The 12,827-nt window shown below is 41.6% G+C and overlaps 2 protein-coding genes across 3 annotated transcripts; one reads left to right on the top strand and one right to left on the bottom strand.

Moving 5' to 3' along the window:
• Window positions 1–7,434: 7,434 nt before the first annotated feature.
• On the bottom strand, window positions 7,435–9,212 carry pfdn6 (prefoldin subunit 6). 2 transcript variants are annotated; one of them, XM_036969546.1, is made up of 4 exons: window positions 8,777–9,212; window positions 8,112–8,182; window positions 7,886–8,010; window positions 7,435–7,758 (listed from the first exon to the last, which is right to left on the bottom strand). In XM_036969546.1, exons 1-4 carry the CDS (start codon window positions 8,838–8,840, stop codon window positions 7,638–7,640), a joined length of 381 nt encoding a protein of 126 aa, XP_036825441.1. In that variant the 5' UTR covers window positions 8,841–9,212; the 3' UTR covers window positions 7,435–7,637.
• Window positions 9,213–10,524: 1,312 nt separating this feature from the next.
• mmgt1 (membrane magnesium transporter 1) lies at window positions 10,525–12,827 on the top strand. Its single transcript, XM_021583478.2, has 4 exons — window positions 10,525–10,681; window positions 11,445–11,497; window positions 11,609–11,712; window positions 11,840–12,827. Exons 1-4 carry the CDS (start codon window positions 10,597–10,599, stop codon window positions 11,994–11,996), a joined length of 399 nt encoding a protein of 132 aa, XP_021439153.1. The 5' UTR covers window positions 10,525–10,596; the 3' UTR covers window positions 11,997–12,827.

Below are 12,827 nucleotides of genomic sequence, written 5' to 3'. Positions count from 1 at the left end.
TACCTTAGCTTTCTTGGGACCAGGAACAATGGTGGCCCTCTTGAAGCATGTGGGAACAGCAGACTGGTATAGGGATTGATTGAATATGTCCGTAAACACACCGGCCAGCTGGTCTGCGCATGCTCTGAGGGCGCGGCTGGGGATGCCGTCTGGGCCTGCAGCCTCGCGAGGGTTAACACGTTTAAATGTTTTACTCACCTCGGCTGCAGTGAAGGAGAGTCCGCATGTTTTCGTTGCAGGCCGTGTCAGTGGCACTGTATTGTCCTCAAAGCGGGCAAAAAAGTTATTTAGTCTGCCTGGGAGCAAGACATCCTGGTCCGTGACTGGGCTGTTTTTTTTCTTGTAGTCCGTGATTGACTGTAGACCCTGCCACATACCTCTTGTGTCTGAGCCGTTGAATTGAGATTCTACTTTGTCTCTATACTGACGCTTAGCTTGTTTGATAGCCTTGCGGAGGGAATAGCTGCACTGTTTGTATTCGGTCATGTTACCAGTCACCTTGCCCTGATTAAAAGCAGTGGTTCGCTCTTTCAGTTTCACGCGAATGCTGCCATCAATCCACGGTTTCTGGTTAGGGAATGTTTTAATCGTTGCTATGGGAACGACATCTTCAACGCACGTTCTAATGAACTCGCACACCGAATCAGCGTATTCGTCAATGTTGTTATCTGACGCAATACGAAACATATCCCAGTCCACGTGATGGAAGCAGTCTTGGAGTGTGGAATCAGCTTGGTCGGACCAGCGTTGGACAGACCTCAGCGTGGGAGCTTCTTGTTTTAGTTTCTGTCTGTAGGCAGGGATCAGCAAAATGGAGTCATGGTCAGCTTTTTTTTTGTTGTTCTGAACGTGCTAGACGGCCAGTTCGTATAGTCTTTAGCCGTACCCTTATCCTACTTCTCCTCTGTTCCTCTGGTGATGTGGAGGTTAATCCAGGTCCTGCAGTGCCTATCAACACTCCCACCCCACAGGTGCTCTCATTTGTTGACTTCTGTAAACGTAAAAGCCTTGGTTTCATGCATGTTAACATTAGAAGCCTACCCCCTAAGTTTGTTTAACTCACTGCTTTAGCACACTCTGCCAACCCAGATGGCTTAGCCGTGTCTGAATCCTGGTTTAGGAAAACCACCAAAAACCTTGAAATTTCCATTCCTAAATATAACGTTTTCCGCCAAGATAGAACTACCAAAGGGGGCGGTGTTGCAATCTACTGCAGAGTTCTGTATTACTATCTAAGTCTGTACCCAAACAATTTGAGCTTCTACTTCTAAAAATTCAACCTTTCCAGAAACAAATCTCTCACTGTTGCCGCTTGCTATAGACCTCCCTCTGCCCCCAGCTGTGCCCTCGATACCATAAGTGAATTGATTGCACCCCATCTATCTTCTGAGCTCGTGCTACTAGGTGACCTAAACTGGGACGTGCTTAACATCCCGGCCATCCTACAAACTAAGCTTGATGCTCTCAATCTCACACAAATGATCAATGAACCTACCAGGTTCAATCCCAAATCAGTAAACACGGGCACTCTCATAGACGTCATCCTAACTAACTCGCCCTCCAAATACACCTCTGCTGTTTTCAATCAAGATCTCAGCGATCAAACGACCACCCCTCAACCAAACGACCACCCCTCATCACTGTCAAACGCTCCCTGAAACATTTCTGCGAGCAGGCCTTTCTAATCGACCTGGCCGGGGTATCCTAGAAGGACATTGACCTCATCCCGTCAGTAGATGATGCCTGACTATTCTTTAAAAGTGCCTTCCTCACCATCTTAAATAAGCATGCCCCTCTCAAAAAATGTAGAACTATGAATAGATATAGTCCTTGGTTCACTCCAGACCTGTTTGCCCTTGACCATCACAAAAACCTCCTGTAGCGTTCTGCATTAGCATCGAATAGCCCCCGTGATATGCAACTTTTCAGGGAAGTTAGGAACAAATATACACAGGCAGTTAGAAAAGCTAAGGCAAGCTTTTTCAAACAGAAATTTGCATCCTGTAGTACTAACTCAAAAAAGATCTGGGACACTGTAAAGTCCATGGAGAATAAGAGCACCTCATCCCAGCTGCCCACTGCTCTGAGGCTAGGAAACACTGTCACCACCGATAAATCCACTATAATTGAGAATTTCAATAAGCATTTCTCTACGGCTGGCCATGCTTTCCATTTGGCTACCCCTACCCCGGTCAACTGCCCGGCACCCTCTACAGCAACCCGCCAAAGCCCCCACCATTTCTCCTTTACCCAAATCCAGATAGCTGATGTTCTGAAAGAGCTGCAAAATCTGGACCCCTACAAATCAGCCGGGCTAGACAGTCTGGACCCTCTCTTTCTAAAAATATCTGCTGAAATTGTTGCAACCCCTACTACTAGCCTGTTCAACCTCTCTTTCGTATCGTCTGAGATTCCCAAAGATTGGAAAGCTGCCGCGATCATCCCCCTCTTCAAAGGGGGTGACACTCTAGACCCAAACTGCTACAGACCTATATCTATCCTACCCTGTCTTTCTAAGGTCTTCGAAAGCCAAGTTAACAAACAGATTACTGGCCATTTCGAATCCCACCATACCTTCTCCGCTATTCAATCTGGTTTCAGACCTGGTCATGGGTGCACCTCAGCCACGCTCAAGGTTCTAAACGACATCATAACCGCCATCGATAAGAGACATTACTGTACAGCCGTATTCATCGACCTGCCCAAGGCTTTTGACTCTGTCAATCACAACATTCTTATGGGCAGACTCGACAGCCTTGGTTTCTCAAATTATTGCCTCGCCTGGTTTACCAACTACTTCTCTGATAGAGTTCAGTGTGTCAAATCGGAGGGACTGTTGTCCGGTCCTCTGACAGTCTCTATGGGTGTGCCACAGGGTTCAATTCTCGGGCCGACTCTCTTTTCTGTATACATCAATGATGTTGCTCTTGCTGCAGGTGATTCTCTGATCCACCTCTACGCAGACAACACCATTCTGTATACTTCTGGCCCCTCCTTGGACACTGTGTTAACTAACCTCCAGACGAGCTTCAATGCCATACAACTCTCCTTCCGTGGCCTCCAACTGCTCTTAAATGCAAATAAAACTAAATGCATGCTTTTCAATCGATCACTGCCCGCATCTGCCCGCCCGTCCAGCATCACTACTCTGGACGGCTCTGACTTAGAATACGTGGACAACTACAAATACCTGGGTGTCTGGTTAGACTGTAAACTCTCCTTCCAGACTCACATTAAGCACCTCCAATCCAAAATTAAATCTAGAATCGGCTTCCTATGTCGCAACAAAGCATCCTTCACTCATGCTGCCAAACATACCCTCGTAAAACTGACCATCCTACCGATCATCGACTTTGGCTATGTCATCTATAAAATAGCCTCCAACACTCTACTCAACAAACTGGATGCAGTCTATCACAGTGCCATTCGTTATGTCACCAAAGCCCCATATACTACCCACCATTGCGACCTGTACGCTCTCGTTGGTTGGCCCTCGCTTCATACTCGTCGCCAAATCCACTGGCTACAGGTTATCTACAAGTCTCTGCTAGGTAAAGCTCTGCCTTATCTCAGCTCACTGGTCACCATAGCAGCACCCACTCGTAGCACACGCTCCAGCAGATATATCTCACTGGTCACCCCCAAAGCCAATTCCTCCTTTGGTCGTCTTTCCTTCCAGTTCTCTGCTGCCCATGACTGGAATGAATTGCAAAAATCTCTGAAGCTGGAGACTTACATCTCCCTCACTAGAGCAGCTTACAGATTACTGCACCTGTACATAGCCCATCTGTAAACAGCCCATCTATCTACCTACCTCATCCCCATACTGGTATTTATTTATTTATTTTGCTCCTTTGCACCCCAGTATCTCTACCTGCACATTCATCTTCTGCCAATCTACCATTCCAGTGTTTAATTGCTATATTGTAATTACTTCGCCACCATGGCCTATTTTTTTCCTTAACTTACCTCATTTGCACTCACTCTATATAGACTTTTTGTTTTCTTTTGTTCTACTGTATTATTGACTGTATGTTTTGTTTGTTCCATGTGTAACTCTGTGTTGTTGTATGTGTCGAATTGCTACACTTTATCTTGGCCAGGTCGCAGTTGCAAATGAGAACTTGTTCTCAACTAGCCTACCTGGTTAAATAAAGGTGAAATAATGTTTTTTTTAAAACATGTATTTAGATGAATGAAAGATAACTGTCACGCCCTGACCTTAGAGAGCCTTTTTTATTCTCTATTTGGTTAGGTCAGGGTGTGACATGGGTGGGCAAATCTATGTGTTCTATTTCTTTGTTGGCCAGGTATGGTTTGTATGATTGGGGATCATACTTAGGCAGCCTGTTTTCCACCTGAGTTTGTGGGATCTTGATTTTGTTAGTTGCTCTATAGCCTGCAGAACTTTACTGTCGTTTTGTATTTTTTATTTTTTGGGGGGTCTTAATTTTAAATAAAAGTAGGATGTTCGTCTACCACGCTGCACCTTGGTTCAGATGACTGAAAAATAACATATATATTTAGATGACTGTCAAGACAACTTGTTTTGTTGATTAAATTGTTGAAATTACTCATACAATTCAAGAACCCTTGTCAGTATCCACACAATTTAAGAGCCATCATCAGTATCCACGAAAATGATCAAGAATCATGGATATCCTCGAGTGAAATGTTTGGGCCTAATTTATTTTAAAAATATATATATTTTTGACAACTGAGATCCAATGTATTTTTTATATTCTTACAAATAAAAATGTAAAATCACCTCAGTCTTGTTTATTTGCATCTGTGAGTCATAATTTGTTTTACTTTCTTGATTTGAAAACAAGTTTTAACTGCAAAAAAAGGACGGTAGCACACAGAAACATTTTAATCTGCATAATAAAGCTAAGCAATATGTTTTGCTTGAGAAGTGGAAGTGTTCCTAACCATAAACTGGACTAAGATTGAGAACTTTGATTCACCATGGAGTCACTTCCCACCGGGTAAAAACTGGTTGAATCAACGTTGCTTCCACGTCATTTCAAGCAAAAAAAAGATCAATTTGCTGAGGTTGAAACAACGCGGAAAAAGGATTGGATTTGAAAAAGGAAATCAATGTAAGGGAATTTAGTATTTTTTTTCACCCAACTTTCTCCCTAAATCCAATGACATGGTGACATGTTTTGTTGTCTTCACGTTTGTTGACAACTCAACCAAATGTTATTCAAAACTAGACGTTGAACTGACATTTGTGCCCAGTGGGTTCATTCACATTTGAATCTCTTGAAATGAGTAGCCTGAACTATGTGTAATTCGATGCTTGGTGTGGTATAGTTTCACCTTTATTTTCCTTTCCCATGGAAATCTCTAAAGAGGGAGTTAGTTACATATGCACTTGTAAAAGGGACATCGTTCTTATTTTCTCGACTGGCAGTTTGACAGTCTGCTGCAAGTAAGTGCGAATGTTATCCAAGGCGCGTATGGTGCAGGTTTGCCAGATTTACCGCCATGTGAAAATAAGGACCACAATGGAAATAAGCTGTTAAGCTTTATTGTGTTATCGTTGCTGATTTTCTTAAATTGTATGTGGAGGCGTCACCAGGTGGAGGGCCTTTATGTATGGATTTTACAAATTGTCAAATAAATTAAATCAATCAAAGTGAACCAAACCGAGGGATCTTGCACGATAATGATTTTCACATGTTGTTACTAGGCCTACTTGTGGCCATGGGTTAGTCTGAGAGCCTTAGCCATGACATCAATGATATTCTATGCTGCTGCGGTGCCACGGATGCAGAGATATGATTATAAAGTGTACATTAATTGACATGATTTACATTAATGTTTTAGCCTAACGTTTAATGTAGCGTACGCCTTCACTTTATTCCATTCTATGAATAGGTACTTTATTCATTTGCTGTGCCAGTCTTAAATTGAGGCATTTCAGAGGGTGAGGTTTGGTGGAGGAATATTGGTTTGCAGACCAACGCGCCGTTTTCAGGCCCATTATTCATGCTGGTTAAATCCTCTTCAGGGGGGCAATGAAGGGGGAATGGTCTTTCTCCGCTGGATATTAATTGCGGGGGACGCTGCACAATGCGGTCTCCGCTGTGCTCTATCCACTTTTCATTGAAATAGAAATGGGGACCGGAGCTGCGGGGGTGCACGCTTTATGTGGGCGGGGACACACCCCTTTGCTCAAGCGCAATGCTACCAGTGCGGTTTGAATGAGATTCTTCCGGTTAACATCTGGTCGCATGGTCCCGCTTGCCTGCCTCTGTAATTAGAGCAAATGTCTCGCTCCAGCAAACGACTCCCCACCTCGTTAATTCAAGTCGTGGCAAGAGCACCACGGGGTTCCTAAACAACTTTTAACGGGAGCAAGGTTATATGTGTATCTTTAAACCAATGTGGGGTAAAAACTTGGAAAAGTATGTTATGGGAGAAATGACTTCAAAAAGGATGTTGGGATTATATTATCAGAATATAATTTGCCAAACCCGGAATCCTCTGAAAGTAAACTGGCATGTGTTGTGCATGGCCCATGTTTGAATGACGCGTTACCTGGCTTAAAGTTCATATATAATTAACTTTATGATCTGATTAAATAACATTTACGAATATTTTGCAACACAAACAACTGTCAGGGACCTGGAGATGGAGTCCAGCAGCATCATGATAATTTTAGCTACCATGGCAGTCAGTACATGTACAACAGTACAGTGTAACTTTTGAAATTGGCCGAAATCTGTAACTTTTTTTTACAAAAGGCATGTGCTTAATAGCTATTAAGCCAACATTGGGTTTATCATTGTAGCAATTTTGAAGCTGAGGATGTTAGGGAGTCAATGGGATCAGTAGCGCCATCATGTGGCACAAAGTAGTGGTGTAGAACGCTAAAAAGAGACTTCTATTACATGGGCATACATTTAGTGCCTCAACAGGCTGGGAAAACAATTTGTAAATATATGTTGTATAATAATTATTCAGTGAATTTGCATCATTCACCATGAGTTTGATTTCTTTTGTCCCCAACTTCTAGACTAGCCATATTAAGTAATTCATGGAATTGTAATAGTTGCTGTGGCCTGTGGTAAGATTTTTAGCCTGGTTGACACCAGACCACGTGGCAGAACTCGAATTGTGTAATCACTGTTGTCTGGAATGATCCTGTCTGTCAATTTAGCCAGGAAAGTAACATTATCGGCTTCTGCATAAAATTCAACAAAAATATAACACATCCCCCATGGCCCTGATAGCAATACATATTTTACTCACTCATCCCAGTCACACTGGCTGGCTCATGGGGCACCAACAAAGTAATCACTTCTGTCGGTCTGTGGCCATCTTCCCCACCGTGCCCCAGCTCCAATACATATATATGTTCCAAATAATGTCTAGACACTGCACTGTATTTCACTAGTGACCAGGAAAAAGATGGACAAAGCATTTAATCACAAAAAGAAAAGCAATGTATTTATTATAATAACAGCAACAGAAGTCACACTAACAAGCAGCTGCATACAATAAGTACAAAGGACAATAAGTAATTGGATTCATGGCGACATTGTTGGGTGAGTAGTAAAGCTCTGCGGCTGGATTCAGTGCTTTTCTTTCTCCCTGTATGTGTGTGCATCCATGCAATCTGTTGGTCAGACCTTGCCCACAGCCAGGCCCTGAGCCCTCTGGTACTCTTGCTGCAGACTAGACAGGACCTCACGATGCTGATCAGACTTCTTCTCCATGTCCTTTAGTAGAGTCTCATATCTTTGACTACAGCCCAAAACAGACAGAAATATGAGTTACACTTCTGGATTAAATACTTTAGGCAATAAGCAGTTGTTATTTCGGACACCTTGTGGAGTTATTAAAATGAATAAACATTATCTTTCAGACTCACATCTCCCCATTTATGTATTCTAGCCTCTTTGCCACTGTGGCTTTGGCTTCCTCCAAGTCTTGCTTCACCAGAACTGGACCTATAAGCTTGTAAACTGTGTTCTGGGTGTCCAACAAGTCCAACTCCTGAAAGACGGAAAGGAAGTGTAATCAGCAACAGAATATGAACTGGGATTAATGAATAATTACTGAACATCCATTGTGAAAGGATAGAGACATGTACTCACCTCTTTGACTATATTATTCTCTGTCACCTGAGCCTCCAGTTTCTGCCTGGCTGACATGCTCTTACTAACATCTAAAGGGAATAAAAGCAACGTTAGCAAATCAGTGTGGGTCTTGACATGCACATGTAAACAATAACAACTTTGGGTACAAGAGGACCAGTGATACTGAGTGATGTAAATAGAACATAGCTAATATCCATTTCTATGGTCATGTCTATGGTAATACTATGCTGTATAGGGTGTAGCCAACTGTACAAACTATTGATCTTACGACGACCTATCGTAAGATCCTAAGACCGATCCTATGGGATGGAAGATCAGAGGGGTATACTACAAAGCAGGTTCAAGGTGTTAACCAGTTAACTTGCCTGAATATTATGAAACAACTTTTTAAAAAAAATAAAGATACGCTTTAAATGGGTATGGAAGATCAGGTAGTAAAGGGGCAGTTGTCTAACGTTAGATTTCAAGAATAATGCACATTTTGCAAGTTACTTGTTACTTGACCTAATAGCTAGCTGTTACAGTATAACCAGACAGGGGTCAATTTCTAGCTAGCTGCTGAGGTAACAATAAATGACCATGCCAGCAGAGATGTACCATGCATGTAACATTACAGCTACAGCTAACGTTAGCTAGTTAGCGAGCTAACGTTAGCTACATACCTTTTTGCATCTGCTGGTATTTTTCTAGCTCCGATTGTAATTTCTTCTGAATCGCCTCTGCCATGTCTACGGTGTTTCTTATCTTTGTTTATTTTAAACTGAAACAAAAGCAGTTCCCTATATCTAGCAGAAACAGAATATCGTGCGTGGCTAGCTCAGGAACAACCCTTCTTCTTCGATGAGATTTAGCGGCGATTGGCATCCAATACATTTTGCATTACCGCCACCTACTAGACAGGAGTATAACTCCTTTATACTTGCTTGAAAATAAAAATAAATAAACAAATACCTTACCATCTAACAGTACACGCACTAAAAACTCACCACCCTACTCCACTATTTACATATATATAGTCCTGCCTCAGGCCAAAAGCCGGAAAGGACGGGACACCACCACTCTTCTGAAGTCAAGTCTCATACACCCAAATACCTCTCTGCAGCTGCCGCCACAACCTCAATTTTCTGCGACTTACGTACCATCCCTGCAGTACAGTAACCATTGCTATAAATGCTAAAAATCCAATCTTTCTGAAGCATATATCACTATCCTTCTGTACTGGTACAGGTCTACTGCTCACACCACTCTTCTCAGGATCCCTCCCCTTGAACCATCTTCCTCTACTTTCTTCACTGTCTCAGCATAAGACAACTTCTGCACTACTCTAACCCTGGAAACCTCAACCTGCCTCTCTCGCAGGTTGATCCCCAGCTCCATGGGCACCCCACCCCTACAACTAGCATATACCACTACTTTCCCCATGCTACACATTCCTTTGTCTTCTGCACACTTCTCACACATAGGAATCTCCCTCCTACACACTGCTGCCACAAGCACATAAGCTTGACACCTCTAACAATGTAATGTATTCGGCAAAAACGTTTGTACAGGATAATTTATATATCCTAACATCACTTTTTTGGGCAAGCATCCCTTCTTCTTATTCTTCTTTGTAATTGGGTTTAGCGGTGGAACAACCCATTTTTGGAGAAAAAAAGATTAAAGTAACTACTTCCAGGTAAAAAAATGTAAAGAAACTTTAGAATAGAAGTCCTTGTTTGAAAACTGTAAAGGAAGCAAAGCTGATATGAAGGGTAGCATAATTCGATGGACTATGGACTAAAAAGGCTGTTAATCTCTTAATCCACGAGATCAGAGAGGAAGAGGCGAAGGGTAAAGGTTTTACTCCACCCAAAATCTTTCCACGTAAATAAACCCACGATGTGAAGGATTTTTGAATGGAGGTCATTGAGAAATTGTCGATTTGGTCAACTAAAAATGGAATTGCTTATTTTCTATGTGAGGCTTATTTTGTCAAATAATAAGGTTGTTAGGAATGCACTGATATAAGTAAACGCAGGTGGCATTTCGGGCAAATAAAAACAACTTTATATCTGAGTTGTGCCTGTTGTTAGAGAAAGATAGAGGACTCGTTTTAGCATGGACATTGCCATTGAAGGCTTCCACCATTTTAAAGAAGTCAACTGGGTGGGTTTTCCTATGATTTGGGAGAAATTAGCCAATTAAGAAGAAGGCATTTGACTACTTTGGGGAAATGATCAGGGGATGTAGTATTTAATTATGGATTTCATTTCCTTCGTGAGATTAGAATATTGAGAACATTGGGTAGGTTTTTAGACCTTCCGTCTCTGGTCTTACACTCCAGTCCAGTTGGTTGCGGTAAAGGACCTTAAAGTTGGTTGCCATCCGACATTTTAAAAAATCCCCAGAAGAAGAAGAAAGGATCAATATCCCACTTCCGGGTTCATCTTCATCGCTTACGACATTTTGTAGCGACACTGTTCATTTCCTTTCTTTCCTCATGAAGATGGCTTCGTCTTTTTGGAAAGGTGTTGTATGTGTTGGTCTATTTGCCTTGGCTCATGCAGCTTTCTCAGCCGCTCAACGTAAGTGCGATATCAACAAAGAAGATTATCATATCTGGGTTTTTATTTTGCTCTTTAGATCAAAATCCACATAGATATCAGCCATGCAGTGAACTGCGGCCTGTTAAGTAGCGCGAGCTAGCTAGCTAATTTCCATTCCACATCAACCAAAACAGTTTAGCAAGCAATGGAAATTAGTTAATATGGCCAGACATGTCTAACTACTAACTAGCTATTTAGTTAGTTAACTACTTAGTATATCATATTATTGTCACTGCAAGCAGCTACAGTAGCTAACAATGGGCTTTTTCGACATTGCAGCCGATAGTGCAGGCGACTGCTGACTGATCTACAAATCACCTTGTATCATAAATAAATAGTCATTGTTTGTAGATCAGTCAATGTCTGCTTGCCAACGCGATATGTTAGTACAATGTTAGCATAAAATATATATATTTTTAATTTACTAACTAAGCCTTCGTTAAAATGAAAACAAGGAAGCTATGCTCCCCAAGTCCAAGTACTATCTAACAGTTATGCAAATTAGATTGTAAAATCTGGGGTGTAATCATTAGTCCACAGTTCCGTTTTGCAAATAAAAATTGGACAAATTCAGATAGAGGTTTCCCCGTTTCGTTTGCTTCCGTTTAAGAAACGTTTAGCCACAAACGGCGGAGTGAATATACCTCTGTTATGGATGGAACTAGGCTACCAACTTGTTTTTGGTCTTAACTGTAGCCACATTGCTTCCAGTGTGATAAATGTTATTCTCTTCTACCACCAGATCGATCCTACATGCGTCTGACAGAAAAAGAAAATGAAACCCTACCAGTAGATGTAAGTTATTTAATACTGTTGTAGCTAGTTACATTATTTATTATATTATTTGATGTTTATCTATTGTATTCATTGCTCCGTTTGCCATATTGTTTTCATTTTGTTTTGCAGATTGTCTTACAGACTTTGTTAGCGTTTGTTCTGACCATTTATGGTATAGTCCACATTGCGGGAGAGTTCAAAGAAATGGATGCCTCCTCAGAGCTGAAAAACAAGTAAGCCACCATTTCATATTAGTCATGGACTTTCCTATATGGATAGCCCTATGTTGTTATTGACCCATGTCACTGAAAACATGAGTATAGTTTAAACTTGACTCAATGCCCTCTTCCCATTTTTCAGGACATTTGACACATTGAGGAACCACCCATCTTTCTACATGTTCAATCATCGGGGTAGGGTGCTCTTCCGCTCCCCTGACCAAGAGGCTTCCGCTGTCCCGAACCCACAGGCCCTGCCCAACCCCCTGCGGCTTCGCAAGCTGGAGCATTTGCACTGAGACTGGCCTTCTCTGCCCACATGTCTTTATTTCTGTGCAGATGAGCTTATTGGTTAGATGGAGGGAAAAGTAATTTCTCCCACTTTTAATTTGTCTTTGTACATATATTAATATGCTGTACAAATTTGCATCTTTCCATAAATGTGGTTACCATATTTAACTCCTGACTGTGCCAACCAACCCCTCAGTTTTCAGGCATATTTGTTTGTATATAATTGTTATTGCTTAGGAGTTGTAAGGATTTGACACCTCATCCCCTACCTCTTCCTAACAGCATGGGGGAAATTTTCCCCTTTGTTGGACAAGGGGCATAATAGAATGTTTTCTGTTTTGTTTGCCACACATATGTCTATCATGAGCAGCTGTCTGGAACTATTTATTTCATATTTTATCTGCAGATATGAGATTTGTTTTATGGAGTAAAAAGCCTTCACTTCAGTTAAATTCATGACCATTCATTATGCCGATCTGTTGCAAAACGTTTCTTAAATGGGAGCAAATGAAGCGAGGAGGGACTAATCTGAAATTGTCCAATTGAAACACTTGTTTAAATGATTACACCCCTGATCTCCTGGAGTTTGAAATTAGGCTTTTGAGTTTATTCTGTATGCAATAAAGAGTTATTACAGTCGGAGTCACAAACGTCAAGCCTGAAGGGTGCAGCATGGAAAGCAGAGTAAGGCAGTGTTCCAGAAATGCTAATGATACTATGAACACTAAGTAGAGACTAATGGTACATTTATTTGAGGCAATGTGTTTTTTTCTTCATTTTACATTTTGGTTAAGATTAACTCCCTGTTTTTAACTTAATAAAATCATACTGAGATTTTA

Source organism: Oncorhynchus mykiss, chromosome 31, assembly GCF_013265735.2.
Source record: "Oncorhynchus mykiss isolate Arlee chromosome 31, USDA_OmykA_1.1, whole genome shotgun sequence".
NCBI classification, from domain to species: domain Eukaryota; kingdom Metazoa; phylum Chordata; class Actinopteri; order Salmoniformes; family Salmonidae; genus Oncorhynchus; species Oncorhynchus mykiss.
This window is presented reverse-complemented; position numbering and strand designations above follow the sequence as displayed.